General features: G+C 40.0%; 1 protein-coding gene across 2 annotated transcripts in view; it reads left to right on the top strand.

The window, feature by feature from the left end:
- Nucleotides 1–18578, top strand: part of Kmo (kynurenine 3-monooxygenase) — a 36961-nt gene extending 18383 nt beyond the window's left edge. For both annotated transcript variants that reach the window (XM_051186369.1, XM_051186368.1), the window contains exons 6-15: nucleotides 1537–1624; nucleotides 3322–3487; nucleotides 6379–6450; nucleotides 7838–7959; nucleotides 10057–10204; nucleotides 11687–11744; nucleotides 13896–13978; nucleotides 15714–15815; nucleotides 15903–15962; nucleotides 17431–18578. In XM_051186369.1, the coding sequence (XP_051042326.1) occupies nucleotides 1537–1624; nucleotides 3322–3487; nucleotides 6379–6450; nucleotides 7838–7959; nucleotides 10057–10204; nucleotides 11687–11744; nucleotides 13896–13978; nucleotides 15714–15815; nucleotides 15903–15962; nucleotides 17431–17610 (1079 nt within the window). In that variant the 3' untranslated portion in view covers nucleotides 17611–18578. The remainder of the gene's footprint in view (nucleotides 1–1536; nucleotides 1625–3321; nucleotides 3488–6378; nucleotides 6451–7837; nucleotides 7960–10056; nucleotides 10205–11686; nucleotides 11745–13895; nucleotides 13979–15713; nucleotides 15816–15902; nucleotides 15963–17430) is intronic.
- Nucleotides 18579–18915: the final 337 nt, after the last annotated feature.

The raw sequence follows: 18915 nt of genomic DNA on the forward strand, positions 1-18915 counted from the left end.
AACCCCATTCTCAGATGAACCCACATTGGATGTACCAGTGTTTCATGGTTTGCTCATCTATTCAATGTTAATAAGGAAAAGAGGACAGATGTGGTTGGGACATTCAGTAATTCCTGTATCAAGACACTTATAAAAGTCCTTTCCTAAAAGCAGTTCTCAAGATCTTTACACAATGTTCTGCCCTGGGAACCTCCCAAGACGGCACTGTTTGGCCTGGGACCACAAATGCCAAGCCACATGTGTAATGTTTTAATCATATAAATGTGGCTTTATTGTAATCCAGTATAACAAAATTTAATTTTTTGAAAGAAAGATATCCTAACTGTGTCAGATCTGATTTCTGCTGTTACACGACAAAAAAAAATTGTCCTTTTTCTTTTCTCTTCTTATTTATTTCTCTTCGGGAATATATTATTAATCTTAGTAGAAATATATTTCAATTTTCACTAGGTTATTTATTAGTGGCAGGGGGTAGTTCATTTTTTTATTTTTTTAATCCCTTTTTGTTTTTTTGAGACACAGTCTTACTACATAGCTTAAGCTGGCCTTGAACTCAGGATCCTCCTGCCTCAGCCTCCTATGTAATATGACTAGAGGCATGCACCACCACACAAGCTTTACCAGTTTTACAGTTGCTTAGTATCCAAATATCAAGGGACTACCATGAGCCAGAAGCCCAGGGGAGAAAGTGATAGATAGGCATGCAAGTTGGAGGGAGTATTCTTAATAGCTGAGTGTTTCCAGTCACAAATCAAGCTTTAAAGGTAACTTTTGAAGTACATGACAATTATGTCTTTCCAGGGACACAAACAATCCCGGGGATGCTGGAGTTTGTACAATGTTATTAGTTGAGTATTTTTGAAGTGACAACAGCTGTTTCTCATTTGTCAGTATTGTTAAAAGTTATACTAGACTATCCACAAAACAGTTGTAAAATACCATTTTAACAAATTCATGTCATATTAAGAATAATATGGTGGCACACAACAACCTCAGCACTTGGGAGGCAGAGGCAGGTGAATCTCTGAGTTCAAGGCCAGCCTGGTCTACAAAATGGGTTCCAGAATAGCCAGGGCTGTTATGCTGAGAAATCCTGTCTCAACAAAAGGAACAAACTAATAATAACAATAAATTAAAAAATAAACAAAAAGAAAACTAAAGCCTATGCACCACCATGTTCAGCTTGACTTTAAAAAAATAATAGCCAGGTGTCATGGTAAATGTCTTTAATCCCAGCACTCAGGAGGCAGAGGCAGGCAGATCTATGTGAGTTTGAGGCCAGCCTGGTCTACAGAGTGAGTTCCAGGACAGCCAAGGCTACACAGAGAAACCCTGTCCTGAAAAACACCAAAAAAATTTTTTAATTAAAAAATAAAGAGTGTACTACATAGTAAGACACTGTCATGAATAAATAGATAGTTAATTACTAAGTAGTATCTTTCTCTCCTGCTGGAAGCAAATGACCAGCATTTCAGTTTGATTAGGTAAAGCTACATTTGAAAAGCAGTTCTGTTTACCTTCTGTTTCTTCCCTCAGCGGTGGAGTCATACCCCAATGCGAAGGTGCACTTTGGCCATAAGCTGTCGAAATGCCGTCCCGAGGAAGGGGTACTCACCGTGCTTGGGTAATCACCATTCAGGCTTTGGGCTTCAGAGGCCAGGGGTGGGAGTGGAGAACTCTACCTGCAAACTTTGTTCTTTGCTCTTTTGGAAGAGTTAAGTGATTACCGAAGCAAGAATTCAAATAGTCGTGACAGCCAGGCCTTTCTGTTTGAGAATAGTCCCTAGATGCTTTCTGAGTACGCAGAGCTGGTAATTCTCCTTAATTTCCACTCTCGGGTCACCATTCTCTGTTCAGATGCTCTCATCCTTAGAAATCGGTGGCCCTCCCCAGCCTCGTCTCGTGTCCTTTGTCATGCTGTGACTTCTTTTTAAAGTCTCACTCTTGGAACACCAGACATCAGTCAAGGGTTACACAATCATTTGTAAATTCATATCTCTAACATTAGCAGTGTGTGCCCAGACCTCTGTCCTCATTCTCAGTGGCAGTGAAGTCCTGGTCAATGATGTCCCAATCCCAGTAGAGCTGCATTACCTCAGATTCTTAGAAGCCTTTCTCATCTCTATTGCCCCACCCTCTGCCCCCAGCCATTCCTGTCTTCCCTGGGACTGTTTTGGCACAAACAGCCCCTTATGGTGTGCTCTGCTCCCCTGTTTTCTCCCATTAAAATCTGTACATTCTCATCACCATGTCTTTCATTCTGCGCTTTCCTCTTCCTGTGATTTGATGGTGTCCAGGTTTTGTCCCCTGTATGGGTGGGCTACTTGCCATCCCCTCCTGTATGTCCCCCTTTCCACTTCAGATTGAAAAGTCAGCTTCCTGAAACTGCAACTCTCCAATCATCATCCTTCTAATGGAGGAAATCATTTTCTGCCTTTTGCCAGAATCATGAATTTAAACTTCTGTCTTAATATCCAAAATTCTCCTTCCCTCCCTTCTTTGCCCTCTGTGAGTTGTACAGTTAACCCTCTATATCTACTGATGTTCTAATCACTGGTACAACCAACCTCAGACAAAAGTATCCAAAACAGATATGGCATCTCCAAGAAAACACAACAATAAAAGAAGTCCTCTGTGCTGACCATGCAAAGGCTTTTACTCTTGCCCTTGCTCCCTGATGATGCAACCTCTCACACAGCATTTCTAGAGAGAAGTGAAGCATCTGGGAGAGTGTGTGAGTGTATAGGACATATGCAAATACTGTGTATATGCAAATGCATATGTGAATACTTGAGCATCTGCAGATTTGGATATTCTAGAACCAATCCTGGAAGTCAGTCAACAGGGGGCAACTGTGTTCTGCTCTTAAGCTTATTATCTGGTGTCCTTTACTCAAACCAAGATTGTTTTCTCCAACAAATCCTGGTCACATGCCTGCAGATGCTCCTGAGGCCCCTCACACTTACAGTGACCATTCACACTTACAGATAGATGTATTTACCTCTACATGTCAGGACGACTTTCCTGTTTTCTTCCATCAATTCTGTCACACTTCTGGAGCTAGCACATCTGTCTTTAGTATCAGGGTAGCAGTACGTTATTCTCATTTTCAAAGGTAAAACCATGTCTGGGACAAGCATTTCCATCATAATTTTAAATCTGTTGATTCAAGTCTGATAAAGTCAGGCTGTAAATGAGATCTGTAAAAGTGGGTGTTTTGAGTTACCTCTAGAGTTTGCTTTTTATGCCCAAGTAGAAATATATTGCCATTTTCACTAGATGTTTTTGTTGGTGGAGGAAATGGTTCATTTTGTTTTTCAGACCTGACAAAGTTCCCAGAGATGTCACTTGTGACCTCATTGTAGGATGTGATGGAGCCTATTCAACAGTCAGAGCCCACCTCATGAAGAAGCCCCGCTTTGATTACAGTCAGCAATATATCCCTCATGGGTACATGGAGTTGACAATTCCACCAAAGAATGGAGAGGTAGGTCTTCTCCCTTCCCGTAGCCCTTGCCCCATAGGAGCATCTAAAGAGAGCTAATGGAGTATATTAATGATATATTTCTGAAAAGATACTTTATATTGTGTTTTTCCCATTCCCATATTGTTCCATTGCTAAATAATAGGTTACACCAGAAGCAAATTAAGTGCTATGGAAATTTTCACATGAAATTACTTTAATATAGGATTTTATGTTTAAAAATAAAACAAAACGATTTTACTCTGTCATAATCAAACATAGAAACCTTATGGAAAAGGGAAAAGGAAATATTAACAGAGGCAATATAAGAACACCAAGTTACAAGATAGAGCAGATAACATCAGATGCTTAATTTGCATCCAAAACATCCATTCTAAAGTTTGGATCTGATTTCATCTCTCCTAGATGAAGTAAGTCATCTATAAAATGTCTAGTTGAGACAGGGGAGTTACATTCTAACATACTGTACAGGGCAATCAAATTGATATTTTTAATACCTCATTGTCTTTCTATTGCATTCTCCTCATCAAATTGCTCCACTAATTTCCCTGTGTCTGTTGTATGAGACTCCTGACCACACAGTTGGAGAGCTGATTACTCTGGATTCCAGGGTGAGATAGTTCTGTTGACAGGCCAGCCCTGATGTCAGCAGAGCAGCACCCAGTAAGGTAGCTATGAGGTAATCACATTTCAGCCACATGTAATTATTAGTAACGATTAGTAGTCTGTTTAGTTTTTTTTTTTTTCTCAAGATCTCATTTTCTCAAACACCAGTGTCTTGAGACAAATGTGGCCCAAAGACAGGGACAGCTTAACAAGGCCCCCAAACAATCCTGGGCAATACATTTTTTTTTAAATTTCTCTCCTCTAAAAGAATTTATTTCTGTATTTAAGATTTTTGGACATGTATTATGCACCCAGCATATTCTTCCCCAGGACCATCTGCCCTTTCTTTCTCTTCTCCCTCTTTGTCCCCTACATAGTTTTACTTCTACTTTCTTGCAGTATATATGCACGATTTTATGTGTCTAAGTAAAATCTAGGACCCAAAATTCGAGAAAACATATGATCTTTGTGTAAGATCAGCTCAGATCACTTCCTGGAATTTTCTACATCTTTTCTTCCTCTCTCCTCTTTCTCTACCTTCCTTCCTTCCTTCCTTCCTTTCTTTCTTTTTTTTTTTTTTTTTTTTTTTTTTTTTTTTTTTTGATGTGCTACTTGCTCTTCATCTCTGAGGTGTGGAGTGGGAAGAAAGACTGGATGCAAAGCCTTTGGGTATTATTGGGAAGATATATATTCTTTTCATTTTTTTAAGGGTTTGTGAACTTAGCTTTACTGCTTTGCCTTAAAGCCTATATTTTATTTTATTCTTTGAGAATTTTATATGTGTATACAATGACATAACTCCCTATCTCCTCTTGACACATATCCCTCATGGCTTCATCTCTTCCTCCTCCTTTTTTTATTCTTAGTCTTATTTTTTCACACACTAAGTCCAGCTAGTGCTGCTCATATGTGTATGGATATGGAATCATCTCCTGGAACATGGGAAACTTACCAGTGGCCACACTCTCGAAGAAGAAAGATTCTCCCTCCTCTAGCGTTAGCTATCAATTGCCAGAAGCTTCACAGGAAGACACAGTCCCTGAAAATCATCTCCCTTATCTGTGTGGAAATTTAAGATGGCTTGATTTTGTGTAGATCTTGTGCAAGTAGCCACAGATGCCATGAGTTCATGTGTGCAATAGCCATGCTGTGTCTAGAAACACCGTTTCAATTTCAACATCCTCCAGCTCTTATGTCTTTTCCGTCTCTCCTTCCCCACACTCCAAGCTTTGTCTCTGAGCTGTTCTGGCACAATCAGAAAGCTATCTGAACTTATGTTTTGAGGGATTTCAAGCTGCCCTCAAACTGCCATCCCATACAGGCATCTCTCGAGAGTGTAGCTTGTTAATAAAGAAGTTGGGGCTTGAAGGTTGCCTACTAGGCTCTAGGCCTTTTTGTGAACTTCATGTGTTCTTGGTAGCATACTGTCCTTGCCATGATATGCAAGCCATTATTTGTGTCAGTGAGGAGGACAGAATTTAAATGTTGTCTTCTTCTCTATTTTAATCAAGCTCTGCCCTTTGATTTTGTGTAGGGAAACCAAATTAGCTTCTCTTGCTATTTTCCTCCTTGTCTTACCTTTTAGATTTCTGAAAAGATGAGGGGGTGGTAGAAAAATACAACAGATGGCAGGAGGAACACTTGGGGTATTTGTTCCACTCCCATCCAAGTGGTTGGTGCATCTCCACCTTGAACAGCTGGTGAAAGGTGGCAAAACTGTACCAAAGCTCTGCTGTTCCCTGCTTAGCCTGCCTGCATTCTGGTCTTCTATACAAGACCCTGTTTTAACCACTTACACATCACCCCATTATTTCCTATACTTGCAGTCATCACCACAACTCTGTCTTCCTTCCTCTTAGATTATTATTAAGCAGAAGCAGTTTTGTTCTTACTACTTAGATCCAAAACTTTTCTGTTCAGTCTAAAAAAAGCACTAGGTATAAATTATTGCACACAATCCTACACACACAAACATCTATCCACATCTATGATATTTATATGTATGTATGCATATATATTTGTGCATGTAATACATATGTATATTAACATGCATATTTATGTGAAAGAGAAACAATCTTATTATAGTATGTTTTTAAATCTTGAAATAAGTGCTTACAAAAAAAACTTGCCCAAATTTGAATGTATAAAGATAGAACCCAAAGTATTTTCTAAGACAGTATCTTCTGTGCAATGTGCCATATCTATGGGAATGGTCTAGATCACTGCAGTAAAAAGCCATGGTAGAAATGAATTCCTTGCTAATTGAACCTGTGTTCTTTGCCCTACAGTATGCCATGGAGCCTAATTATCTTCATATTTGGCCCAGAAATGCCTTTATGATGATTGCCCTTCCAAACATGGTAATGAACAACTTCCTATCAGCTACTAATACAACTATAATTAATATTTTCATTACTTATTTTTGTTTTGGGTATTTATGTAACCTAGTTGATCTCATCATTATTTAATCTATTTAATAATTCTGCCTTTGAATCTTTGGGCTTCTGAAGAAAAACTAGAAGCAAGTTCAGTATTCACTTTAGAAAGGAGACTGTTCTTTTTTTTTTTTTTTTTTTTTTGCATATAGAGTATTTTTTATTTAATTTTATATAACAAAGTCCAATTAAATGAAAACAAACATTTATACACAATATTTGGGAATTTGGGCGTCGTTCTTTCCAAACTACTTCCTGCTGGTAAAGGGCGCTGTCTTGGGGGATTCGAAGAAGACTCAGATATCCTAGCTGTAGTCTGTAGGGCTGTTTTGTCCAGCTGTTTGGAATGTAGGATCAGCTTGTACTCTGTTTCAGGCGGTCTGGTGTGATCAAACCACATTAGTCTGGAAGGAATCCACATCTTTTCATTTTCTGTGGAAACAAAAATAGAAATACTTTTCCCCAGTAACTTGTTCTTCAACTTAAATTTTGGAGTCAAAGCGTTTTTTTTTTTTTTTTTTTATTATTATTTTACATGTCGATCCCAGTTCCCTCTCCCTCCCTCCCTCCCTCCCCCCAAGCCCTCCCTCCCTCCTTCCCTCCCTTTTGCCCTCTCTACCCTCTCCCATGCACTCTAAACACCCTCCCCTCCCAACCCCCCACCACAATACAATATGTAGGGGAATGCCATCCAGTTGGGGTCATGTAGATCTGAGAAAGGAGACTGTTCTGACAAGATAATGAAGAGTTCATATCTAGGGTGCTGTCATCTCCATCAAAGGCAGTCAAGCAGTAAGTGCCACAATAAAGCCAAAGAGATTTAGGCTGTGTATGAGAAAGCAGTTCCAGTCTTTAAGGTCTGTGGGACATTAGGGTGTGTGTGTGTATGTGTGTTCTTTCATTAGTCTCTAGGGTTTATATATCCAGCTTGCTGTGTTCTGTGATAGTCATTTTCTTCCTGTTGCTGTCTATTATAGGATCAATAATTTCTTAAGAGGAAGAAAAAGAGGAGGGAACATACACACACACACACACACACACAAGAAAGAGCTCTAAACATTCTAAGGACTGTAGTATTTTCTTGGTGAACATGGATGGTTTGCATGGTAGCAATTCTCTCAGTGGCTCAGGAAGTGAGGAGCACCTCTGTGGTATGGCTGAGCTCCCCTTCAGGGAAAGGGGAAAAAGCTGGCTTGGACATTCTCCTCCAGGAGATCCTAAGTCCCAGCGAGGACTCTGTGGTTTGGGGACCTACCCTTAGTGCCAGCGTCACAGTCTCTTTTCTCTCTCACCCTGTTCCTCTCCTTCATAGGACAAGTCTTTCACATGTACCTTGTTCATGTCCTTTGAAGACTTTGAAAAACTTCCAACAAGTGATGATGTGCTGGATTTCTTCCGCAAGAACTTTCCAGATGCTATCCCTCTGATGGGAGAGTAAGTCTCAATGGAAATTGTACCTTTTGTTTCTTTGGTTTGAGTTTACTTACATTCAAACAAAACCGTTTCAACTTTTTTTTTTTTTTAATTTGTTTTTAAAGTGCACTGGCTGGAAACCAGCATTAAAGTGAAAGTCTCAGTGGGCTTTTTGTTATGAGTGGATGTTCTATGGAAATCATAGCCAATTAATCTCAGAAACACAAGCACCTGTGTCCCTGGGCTTTCCTCACACTCCCCAGGCTTGGTGTGCCTGCCACAAGACTGGTTGTGACTTTATTTATGACACAGATATGTGACACAGCAGATACCTGTCTCAGGCCTGTCTTCTTTCTAGCTGTGGGCTCTCCTATGCTCAGGGCTCCTTGTGGTGAATTGCTGCATGTTGATGTACACTAAATAAGGTCATCCTATACATTATTAAGCACAGGACCCATATGGATTAAGTTGTGGTGACACATTATTTATGATTTATTAAAGCTTGCCTGAGGATTCAGGAAACAAAATCAGCCATAAGCCATAGAAACCAAGCACACACTTTTAATCCCAGGACTCGGTAGATTAAGAGGTAGTTCAAGGCTACACTGACTATATGAAATACAGCTAGTCTTAAAGAGAAACAGCTCACACAAAGATGATCTCAGCATTTGGGGGTGACACACCTTTAATCCCAGGACTCATGAGATATTTAAGACAGGAACAGGATCTCAGAGCTGGGATTCCTTCTCCAGCCACATGGAGGGTAGGAAGGCATTGAGTCTCCAGCCACACTGAGGACAGCATAGCAGTCGGAGTGAATCTGAGGAGCAGTGAAGTTGGGAGCAGTTTGAGGATCGCCCCTTTGGTCTGAGCTGAGGTAGAGGTAAGAGCTAGTGGCCCCCAGCATCTGTCTCTACTGGCTTGGCTGCTTTGCTTTTCTGATCTTCAGCTTGAAGCTTCAACTCCAATTTCTGTCTCTGGGTCTTTTATTTTTCCTGTTACATTAAGTTCTGACCCACAAAGCTGAGTAAATTAGCTAGCACACTGGTTTGTAATCCGCTGCTCATCTGGCCCATGTCAGCTCATCTGGCCCATGTCAGCATCACCCTCCACATGAACTTTGCTGTATGTTCTCATTTGAGGACTCTGCTTCCTCCAAATATTACACACATGAGCGCGCACACACACACACACACACACACACACACACACAGGCACACAGGCACACAGCAAACAAAACAAACACCTCGCTTACTTTTCACTCTGGTGCCCTCTCCGGGGAGACAAAACAGTGCTTCAGAAACAGTGTTAGCTGTATAGGCCTGCCACAACAAAAATGTCACACCAAGTGACTCAGGATCGACAGAAGCTATTTTTCCCAGCTCTGGATGCTGAAATGTTCAAGATCCAGGCACCAACAGGTTTGTATCTGGTGAGAGCTACTTCCTGGCTCACAGAAGGCACCTTCTGTTGTGAGAACACCTGTGACTGAAAGGACATTGATCTCCTTAGGGTCTGTTTTGTAAGGGCACAAATCCGATTCAGTTTGGGCTCCATGCTCGCAAGTAAATTCCCTCCCAAGTTCTAGCTGCAGATATCATCACCCTGAGAATTCCAATTTCACACATGGAACTTGGGGCACATGAACAATCAGGCCAAAGAGGAGCAGGAGGTTTTGTTTCCCACAAAGGGCTTCTCTGTTGGAATCCAAGCTGACCTGGAACCTATAATCCCTGTCCCTTTGGTGCTAAAAACATAGTCATGTACCATCAGTCCTGGTTTACAGCAAGATTTCATTCCGCTTCTGTCTCTTGCTTTTAACTGATGCTGATGCTTGCATGGCCAGCCTTTACCAAATTAGCCTTCTCCATAGCCCTAAAATAGCAAAAATTGTTTCTAGAAGAAACCAATTTCCCTTTTCTTTTTTCCCCGGGTTCTCAGGAGCTTTTCATACATATGTTAGATGAGCAATCTTCCACTGAACGACATCTCTCTCGGTTGCTGTTTTACTGCTGTCATTCTCATGGTTTTCATCAAAATAAAGCCAATAAATCTGAAAGAACTTAGCAGTGCTTGGCCCCAGTAACCTGTTCATATTCTGATCGCTTTCTCCCAAAGGCAAGCCCTCGTGAGAAACTTCTTCCTGCTGCCTGCCCAACCCATGATATCAGTGAAGTGTTCTCCCTTCCACCTGAAGTCACACTGTGTGCTCATGGGAGATGCAGCTCATGCCATCGTCCCATTTTTTGGGCAAGGAATGAATGCGGTGAGTTCTTTTTCTGTAGGAAAGTTCCTGGAACATTCCAAGGTCTATCTCACATAGTAAATCCTAAGTAGAAATGCTGTCTAAACCATCGCCCAAGAACATAGCCCTTTCCCTCCTCACTCCAGTTGCTCAGTCAGACTCATTTCAACTCCATCAAGAATCCAGATTATTTGATACAATAATCCAGCCCACAGAAAAATCACACAATGTATGACATGGCATCCTATTTTCTTGAGAACTGTATCTACAGACAAATATGGAAACTTGGCTACTATGATTGGCAGGTCTAAGTAAAACTACAAACTGATTAGATGTTGAATACTACTATCTTCATGGAAATTTTGCCATTCTGTTTAGTAAAAAAAATTTAAAATATAGTGCTCCTATATTAAATGTTAATATCAAGAATCTTATTAACTTCTTGCATGTATATGTATAACTGATAATAGTTTAGCAATCACTAGTATTATGCTTCAATGATAGAATCCAAGTGAAAGTAGCTTGTAACTTCCCACAAAGCAGTTGACAGAACTATGTTTCATAACAGCATAAGTAAGCATCAGTTATAGCATTGTGGATAAATAATGCCCAAGTTCTAGGAGTAGTTCAAATCTTGCCTCAGGGATTTACTACACAATTCATTTTACATAACTTCCCTGATACCTTTCACCTTTAACACTACAGTTTTACTAGTGTCTATCCCAATACTGCAAAGAAAAACAAATTATTTTAAGTAAGAATTTATAACTGTTGTCTTGGCCTTATATGTCTTCTCTTATGTCCAAGTCCCTCTACCATAAAGAATTTGCAGACATTCATTGCAAAGTGCATTTACTACTTCAAATGTAATCACTATAATTGATACAAAAAAGTATATATTATGTATTTTTACATTGTCTCTGAAATCATAGTTTGAATCTGTAGAAAACAGAAATATACTACTCAGGGTTCTTATTCTTTATTGTATTTAGTATGAACTTACTAATTTTTCAAGTTCTTTGTGTTCAAAATTAGTTTTAAATTTGAATTACAGGGGGTAAATTAATTTGATCCTATCATTAATATTTTTTAGCAGTAATGGGGATTGAACCTAAGGCGTCATGCATGGCAGCAAGAGTCCTTGACCATTGAGCTATATGCTCAGCTCAATAAATCATTCTAAATGTAAATCTTGAAGACCTGAAGAGTTTACAACTAGCTCATGGTAGAGACGTGTAATTCAGTCTTAAGCACTGGGATCCACCAAAATCACAGATGTATTTATTTTTTGTTAATTTTTAATCATTATGGCTCACAATGAGGCAAGGACAGTATGAGGGTCCAGCTGCTGGTCTTTGTATCATGATCAGGCATCAGATGAGAATTTTTATCTACTGATGATCCCCAGTCTGTGCACTATACCCATCAATACTAGTTATCTTATAATTACTCTAAAATATTTCATTATTTATGCCTTATTTTTTTCCATTTTTCTTGTTTCAGGGCTTTGAAGACTGCTTGGTATTTGATGAGCTAATGGACAAATTTAATAACGATTTTAGTAAGTCTACTTTCTCAGGGCCACATAGACGAGCCCAGATGATCAGTTGTGGGCCGATTTACAATCCTGGCACTCTAATAACATCTCTGCCATAGTCTTTGCCCATCCCAAGGAGTGAACACCTAGAGAGGGAAACCTAGGTTGGAGGGAAGTGCTAGAAATCTTCCCATTACTGTAACAATACCTGGGATAATCACTTAGAAAGGGGTTACTGTGGCATGTACCAGTTCCCAAATCATGACAGACTTTTTAGAGACTTATCATTAGTGTTGAATGCCAGGCCTAGCTTGGGTTCATTTCTGGCTCGCTCTTTTAACTTAAATTAACCTGTTTCTTTTCATCTCTTCTTTGCTCAGGACTTACTACCTTTCTTACTTCTGCATAGCTTACCTTCACTGCTACTCCATGTCTGACTGGATGGTGTCTGCCTGACTTCTTGTCCTGGGCATCTCCCTCAATCTCTTTTCCTTCTTTTCTCGTTCTTCCTTCTTTTCTCCTGAGCCTAGATTTCTCCTCCTATTTATTTTCTCTTCAGGCCAGGCATGCCTATCCTCTCTCTGTGTAGCTATTGGCCATTCAGCTCTTAGACCAATCAGGTGCCCTAGGCAGGCAAAGTGGAACAAATGTAACACATCCTTAGGTTGTTAAACAAATGCCGCAAAAACAAAAGTAACACACCTTTACAGGTTAAAGTAATATTCTGTAGCATAAACAAAAGTAACACACCTTTACACAGTTAAAATAATGTTATGCAGCATGAACAAATGTAACATTTCTTTGTCTACTTAAAATAATATTCTACAACAGTAGCTCCAAGTTTCTGAAGTTCTTGTCTGTGATGAGTTGGCCCCTTGCTCTAGGTCTGTGGAGGGGAAACATCATGGTGGGGACTCAGCAGTAGAGAAAACACCACTTACTTCTTGGTCTGGAAGTGACATAGAAAGACACAGAGACCTAGGATCCACAGTGAACCTCCAGTGACTCAAGGACCTCTTGGTAGGCCTCATGCCTGCAAGGTCCTACCACTTTCCATAAGCAGTGATCCACTCACAGAAAAGCATGGTGCACCTTTCTCTCCCTTGCAGCCATGGTGGTCCACCTCTGCCTACAGACTTCACAGCACATCCTCAGAAACACCTAAGCCCCAAAGAAACACACACATGTGCACGAACACACACACACACACACACACACACACACACACACAGAGAGAGAGAGAGAGAGAGAGAGAGAGAGAGAGAGTATGTGTGTGTGTAAAAAGGACATGCACACAAAGTAAAAAGGAAGGGCTGAGCATCGTGTAAAGTTGTCATATGAACATGTACAGTTACTTGCTGCTGTAGCTAGAGAAGCAACTTGAAGAGGAAAAGGTTTGTTTTTGTTTATAGTTCAAGGGCATGATGGTTCATGGCACCGGGAAGGCATGGTGGCAGTTATGAAGCAAAGAATATTGCTGCTGCTTGGTCCATTTCCTCTTTTTATTCATTCTGGGATACCAGCCCATTGGATAATGCTGCCACATCAAGGGTGTGTCCTTCCTCTTCAATTCCACCACTCTGGCATCATCCCTATAGTCACACATCCACAGCTATATTTCCCTGGTAATTCTAAATCCAATAAATTCTCGGTATAGATTAACCATCACAAAATTATTTTCCATTTGCGGAATAAGGAAAATGACGGTTTTTAACAACCAATATCCAAATATTAGTTTTATTATAAACTTTATTTGATCCCAACAGGAAATAACCAATGGACATTGCTCGATAACTGTAGATTGCTGTGTTTGTCAACAGTCCTACAAGATTAAAATGTTGCTAGAGGAAATACTGCTTAGTTTGACTGAGGCAGAGACGAGCATTTTTAAAAAAAGATTTTACTTTACTTTTTTGAAGGATTTGTTTATGTATCTGTGTGTCCGTGTGTGAGTGTATAGCAAATGTGCACAGGGGCCCTCAGAGGTCAGAAGAAGATCTTCTGTGCCCGAGTTGCACATGCTTGGAAGCCACCCAAGGTTGGTGCTAGGAACTGAGCTTGGGTCCTCTGCAAGAGCAGCCAATGCTCTTAACCACTGAGCCATCTCTTCAGCATTCTTTCTGTATATTATTTTTAAGCACATACATACGTGTTTTATTTAATTTTGGTTTCTAGGTATGTGCCTTCCTGAATTCTCAAGATTTAGGGTTCCGGATGACCATGCAATTTCAGACCTGTCTATGTACAATTACATAGAGGTGAGAAAAGTTTGACTCCATTCTGTGACACTGTCCGCCAATGGACTAGAAGTCTTTTTACTTTCCTTTGCTTCAGGAAAGGAGTTTCATACATGCTGCCTAAGAATAAGTGTGGACAAAAACACACATGTACATGTGCAGTAGACCTGCACATTTTCACACACACACACACACACAGAGAGAGAGAGAGAGAGAGAGAGAGAGAGAGAGAGAGAGAGAGAGAGCATTCCTTAAACAGGTAAATTGTTACTATGTAGCCAATGACAAATACTCCTACTCAATATTTCTGATTACAAGAGCATTTTAAAGATATCAGAGGTGACAAAATACTTAAACTTTCACAGGTACAAATTTCAGATATTTAGGAGGTAGCCATATTTCAATCTCTTGAAATATCAATTTGAGATTTATTAAATAATTGTGAAATCCTAGAAATATCAAATGACTTTCTCTTCCTCCCTTCTTCTTTCCTTCCTTCCTTTCTTTCTTTGAGATAAGGCTTCTCTGTGCAACAGCCCTGGCTATCCTAGTACTCACTCTGTAGACCAGAATGGCCTTGAACTCAGAGATCTGCCTGTCTCTGCCTCCCAAGTACAAGGCATGTGTCATCATACCGGGCCTGAATTACTTTGTCTTAACAGAATATCCTGAGTATTTAGAATACCATGCAATAAAAACAGTATATAATGCCAAAGATGAGTACTATTAAGATTTACATGTTCATTCCATTTTAAGAGAGTCACATGAAAAATCTTGTGACAAATGATTGTTTAAAATAGTGGAATGGAAAAATTTACACAATAAAAGAAAAACTGAACATTCTCATTTCTCTTGAGGACAGAAAGAGATAATGTTGGCTTCAATTTGATCATAACTGTACCATATATAATGGAGTTCTAGAAGATACTGGGAGACTTTATTGATATATATTGTCTGACTCTAAAAGTAGGCCATGGGCTGGGAGATGACTCTGGCTGAGAAGCCTTGCTACTCAAGCAGGAGGATTTGAGTTCTAATCCCCAGATTACATGTAAAATAACTGGGTGTGGCCATGCACTTGGCGCTTCAGGGTAGTGAGGGTCTCGAATGCTGTCAGAATAGCTTCAAATTCAATGAGAAACTCTGCCTGGATGGAATAAGGTGGACAGTAACCTATCAGGAGTTTTTCCTAGTCTCTGCATGCATGTACATACCTGTGCACATATACCACACAGATTCAACACATGTAGGCACACACATACACATGTGCACACATTCAACACATATATACACACATGCACACACACAGTTAAAGCCAGTTTGACTATATCACAACATTTGTCCTAAGAAGTAATATAAACCAGGACACAGGCAGCTATAAGTAATCCTTGTTGCCATAAACAGTGTTGCCAACTAAATAGGAGGCAACAGAAATTGATCAAATTTTTGGGCTTACAGGTCATTCAGAATTCTGGTTCAATAAATCTCTTGCTGAAACAGAATATTTCATATTGAAATTGTCTTCAGAGAAAAACCAGACTAGATTTTGTATGTTTTCAAGACAATGTTTTGAACTCCTGAAATTTTGTAAGCGCACTTGGGAATCACTATTATGGATATGGGATTTTATTTGATTCTTTTGTTATCATTCATTGTTGTGACAACTGTGAATGAAGGAAAAAGAGGTTTTTTTCTGTTTTAAGGAAAAAGAGGTGCTTCGTATAAGGTGTTCTTTTTAAGACTCCTGTCATTGCAGATGCGAGCACATGTCAACTCTAGGTGGTTCCTGTTTCAAAGGCTCCTAGATAAATTTCTTCATGCTATTATGCCATCTACCTTTATCCCTCTCTATACCATGGTAAGGACTGTGTTAAAGACTTTCCTTCACTTTCTCTCTGTTTAGCTATTAAAGAATACACCAGATGCTTCTTAAATCCCCCTGCAGGTCGCCTTCACCAGAATAAGATACCATGAAGCAGTACTGCGCTGGAATTGGCAAAAAAAGGTTGGAAGAACTTGACTATTGAAAAGTGTAATGTATTGAAGTGTCATATAATCTCATGGTCATGTTAATTTCAGGAAAATACAGAATGACAGGACAGAGGTATTATGCTTATCTTCCAAATAAAACCTGTTCTGAGTCTACAGAGTGCAGGGCCCACACTCTGCATGGAAAAAAAAAAAAAAAAAAAAAAAACAAACAAACAAAAAAAAAAAACCAAAGAGAAAATTAAGAGGAAAATGAGGCTGATATTTCTCAGCTGTTTATCTTGTATTAGCATTATGATCCACTCTTGGGTTTTGCATTACGTGGTACCCTTGTGGGTTAACTTGTAAAATTAGACAGAACTATGTCACTTAAAAAAAAAAAAACATCAAGTGGAATGTGGTGATGCATTTATTTTGAAAAGCTGACCCAGAAGTGCCATGAATTGCAATTCAGATTCCTGACTGCATTGGGGATTTTATAACTTCATTTGTCAATACTTTTATTGGATGAATATATACTGAGCTAGATACTTCGGTGGACAAGATGTAGTGCCTACCATACACATGGCTGAGAACTAATAGAAGAGGTGGTCAAATATGGTGGATAATGCTTTCTGGATGACTGCAAGGAGAATATGGGTGTAGGCTAGGAAATGAAGGCTGAAGACACCCTAGCCAGGAGGCCCAGGTGTAAGACTGGCCAGATAGAAGGTGGAGAGGTAAGTAGAGCCTTTAGCATCCTGCTGAAACAGGAAATCTGGGAGACCTAAGAAGAGTTAAACACCCAGGCTAGGATCTTAGATCAGTCACTTTGCTATGTAGAGAACAGGTTGGAAACAATCAAGACCTACCTGTTTCAGGATGAATAAAATAGGGGCTGGCAAGATTGCTCTGTGGGTAAAGTTCTTCCTGCATAGTCACAAGAGCCGATCATGAGACCCTCCAGCACCTACCTAAAAGCTGGACACAGTACACATCTGTAACCATGTTCTAGAGTGTGTGTTGTTGTTGTGGGGGATAGATTCCAGGGGTTTGCTAGCCAAAACAGTGTCAAATTCAATGAGAGACTCCTCTGTCTCCAAACAATAAATTGGAGAAAGGAGAAGCCACCTGACATTGATCACTAGCCTCTACATGTGCACGTACCAGCAAGTGCACCCCCTGTATGTGTACACACAACACACATACATATACACCAAACAAAACAGTGTCCCTTACCTCAAAGATATGAAAATGCAAAGGAGAAGAGCCAATCAGGCAGAGTGCACTGAAGAAAAGACAGAACAGAGGCCAAACAGTCAAGTTGTGCCTCAAGTTACAGGCAACAGAGAACTGCACATTTGTCTGTGATGTAAGAGGACACCTGTGCACTTGTCTGTGATGTAGGCAGAGAACTGCACACTTGCCTGTGATGTAGGAATGAAGTTTATCTTAAGATTCAACCTCTGGATGAATGGTTTTGATTTTTTTTTCCATCCTTGCAGGTGATAAATAAAGGGCTCTTTGCCCTGGGATCCCTGGTAGCCATTGGAAGTGCCTACCTGCTTGTGCACCACCTGTCTCCAAGACCGCTGGGATTCTTGAGAAGGCGGGCATGGACTGGAACCACTGGCTACTGGAATAGGTGCACAGATGTCTTCTGGCAAGTTCCATGGAGTCACTAGGAGGAACATCCCCTTTCATCAACCAGAAAGCTAAGGTTCTGGTGGCAAATGTTTGACTTCTCTCCAAAATCAAGGACCAAAAGCATGTTCCACTGTCACATTTAATTCACAACTGGAAAATAATTGTCAGCATATAATTAAGTTCCATGTAGAATATCTGTGTATTTGTCAGCTGGACCAGGGGGGACGTTGTTACTGTTTTTGCAGTGTTTCCATCACTTTGCATTCTTGGGCTGGGTCAATTTTAATTTAAAAAATGCAATAATCAAGGTCTTTTTCACTTCTCAAAAACAGATTGGTTTTGTTTTGTTTTCTGTGTAAGGCATTATAGGAGCAACAACATTCAGGACAGAAAACCACAGTTTGCCCAGTGTGCACTTCCTCTTTGTAAGCAGTAGCTGGAGTTTGTCTAACCACAAGTTCAGAGCACTTGCTAAAACCCAGGGTGTGAATGAGATGCAGGTGTTCCAAAGAGTTCCAGGATGAATCTGTTTTATCTCCCAGTCTCCAGATACCAAAGTATTACCTTTTGAAGATAATAAAAGGGTTATTCATGTCATCCTAAGTGAAGAAGAAAGGGTTGTTTAGGAAATGAAGTACATAAAAGAGTGAAAAGGAGATGGGAAGGCTGTCTTGCAGAAGAATGGAGACACAGTTCATTCCATTTCAGACACATAGAAGTGATGCCTTGCACTGGTTGTGGTGGCACATGCTGGTAGGATTTGCTGAAGGAGGTAGAGGCAGGAGGGTTACGAGTTCGAGGCCAGCCTGAGAAGTGATGCCTTGAAAATGTCACGCAGTGACAGTTAACTTTATCTTCAAAATGCAGTGGGGAGATTCTTTCTTTGGTTCTTTAGTAGGCTGACTGGTTAGAAATTCTTTTCAAACATTGTTAATTTTGAAAGCTATGATACTAGTTATGTAGGAAGTTAAGAAGGAGGTAATAAAAATGAAACAATTTGGCATTTTCCATATTGTCAAAGACAATCTTGAGTCCTAATAATCTAAGTTTGGTTTGTAGGGAAAGAATAAACATTTTTTCTGGGAAAAGGATGTAGCTCAGTAGCTCAGTGGTAGAGTGCATACCTAGTGTGACCAGAGTCCTGGGTTAGATTCCCTAACGTTGCAAAAATAAACAACAGTGTAATTGCTGCTTTTATTTATCTTTAGTTCGTTGTCTGCGGTTCCTATAATAGACAGACTGACAAAAGGAAACCAACTGAAGTTTAAAAGCATGTATATTTCATATGCACATGGGAGACACTCTGACAATGAGCTAGCTTAGGAGCTGGAGAGATGACTCAG

This window comes from Phodopus roborovskii, unplaced genomic scaffold (genome assembly GCF_943737965.1).
Source record: "Phodopus roborovskii unplaced genomic scaffold, PHOROB, whole genome shotgun sequence".
Lineage (NCBI taxonomy): Eukaryota > Metazoa > Chordata > Mammalia > Rodentia > Cricetidae > Phodopus > Phodopus roborovskii.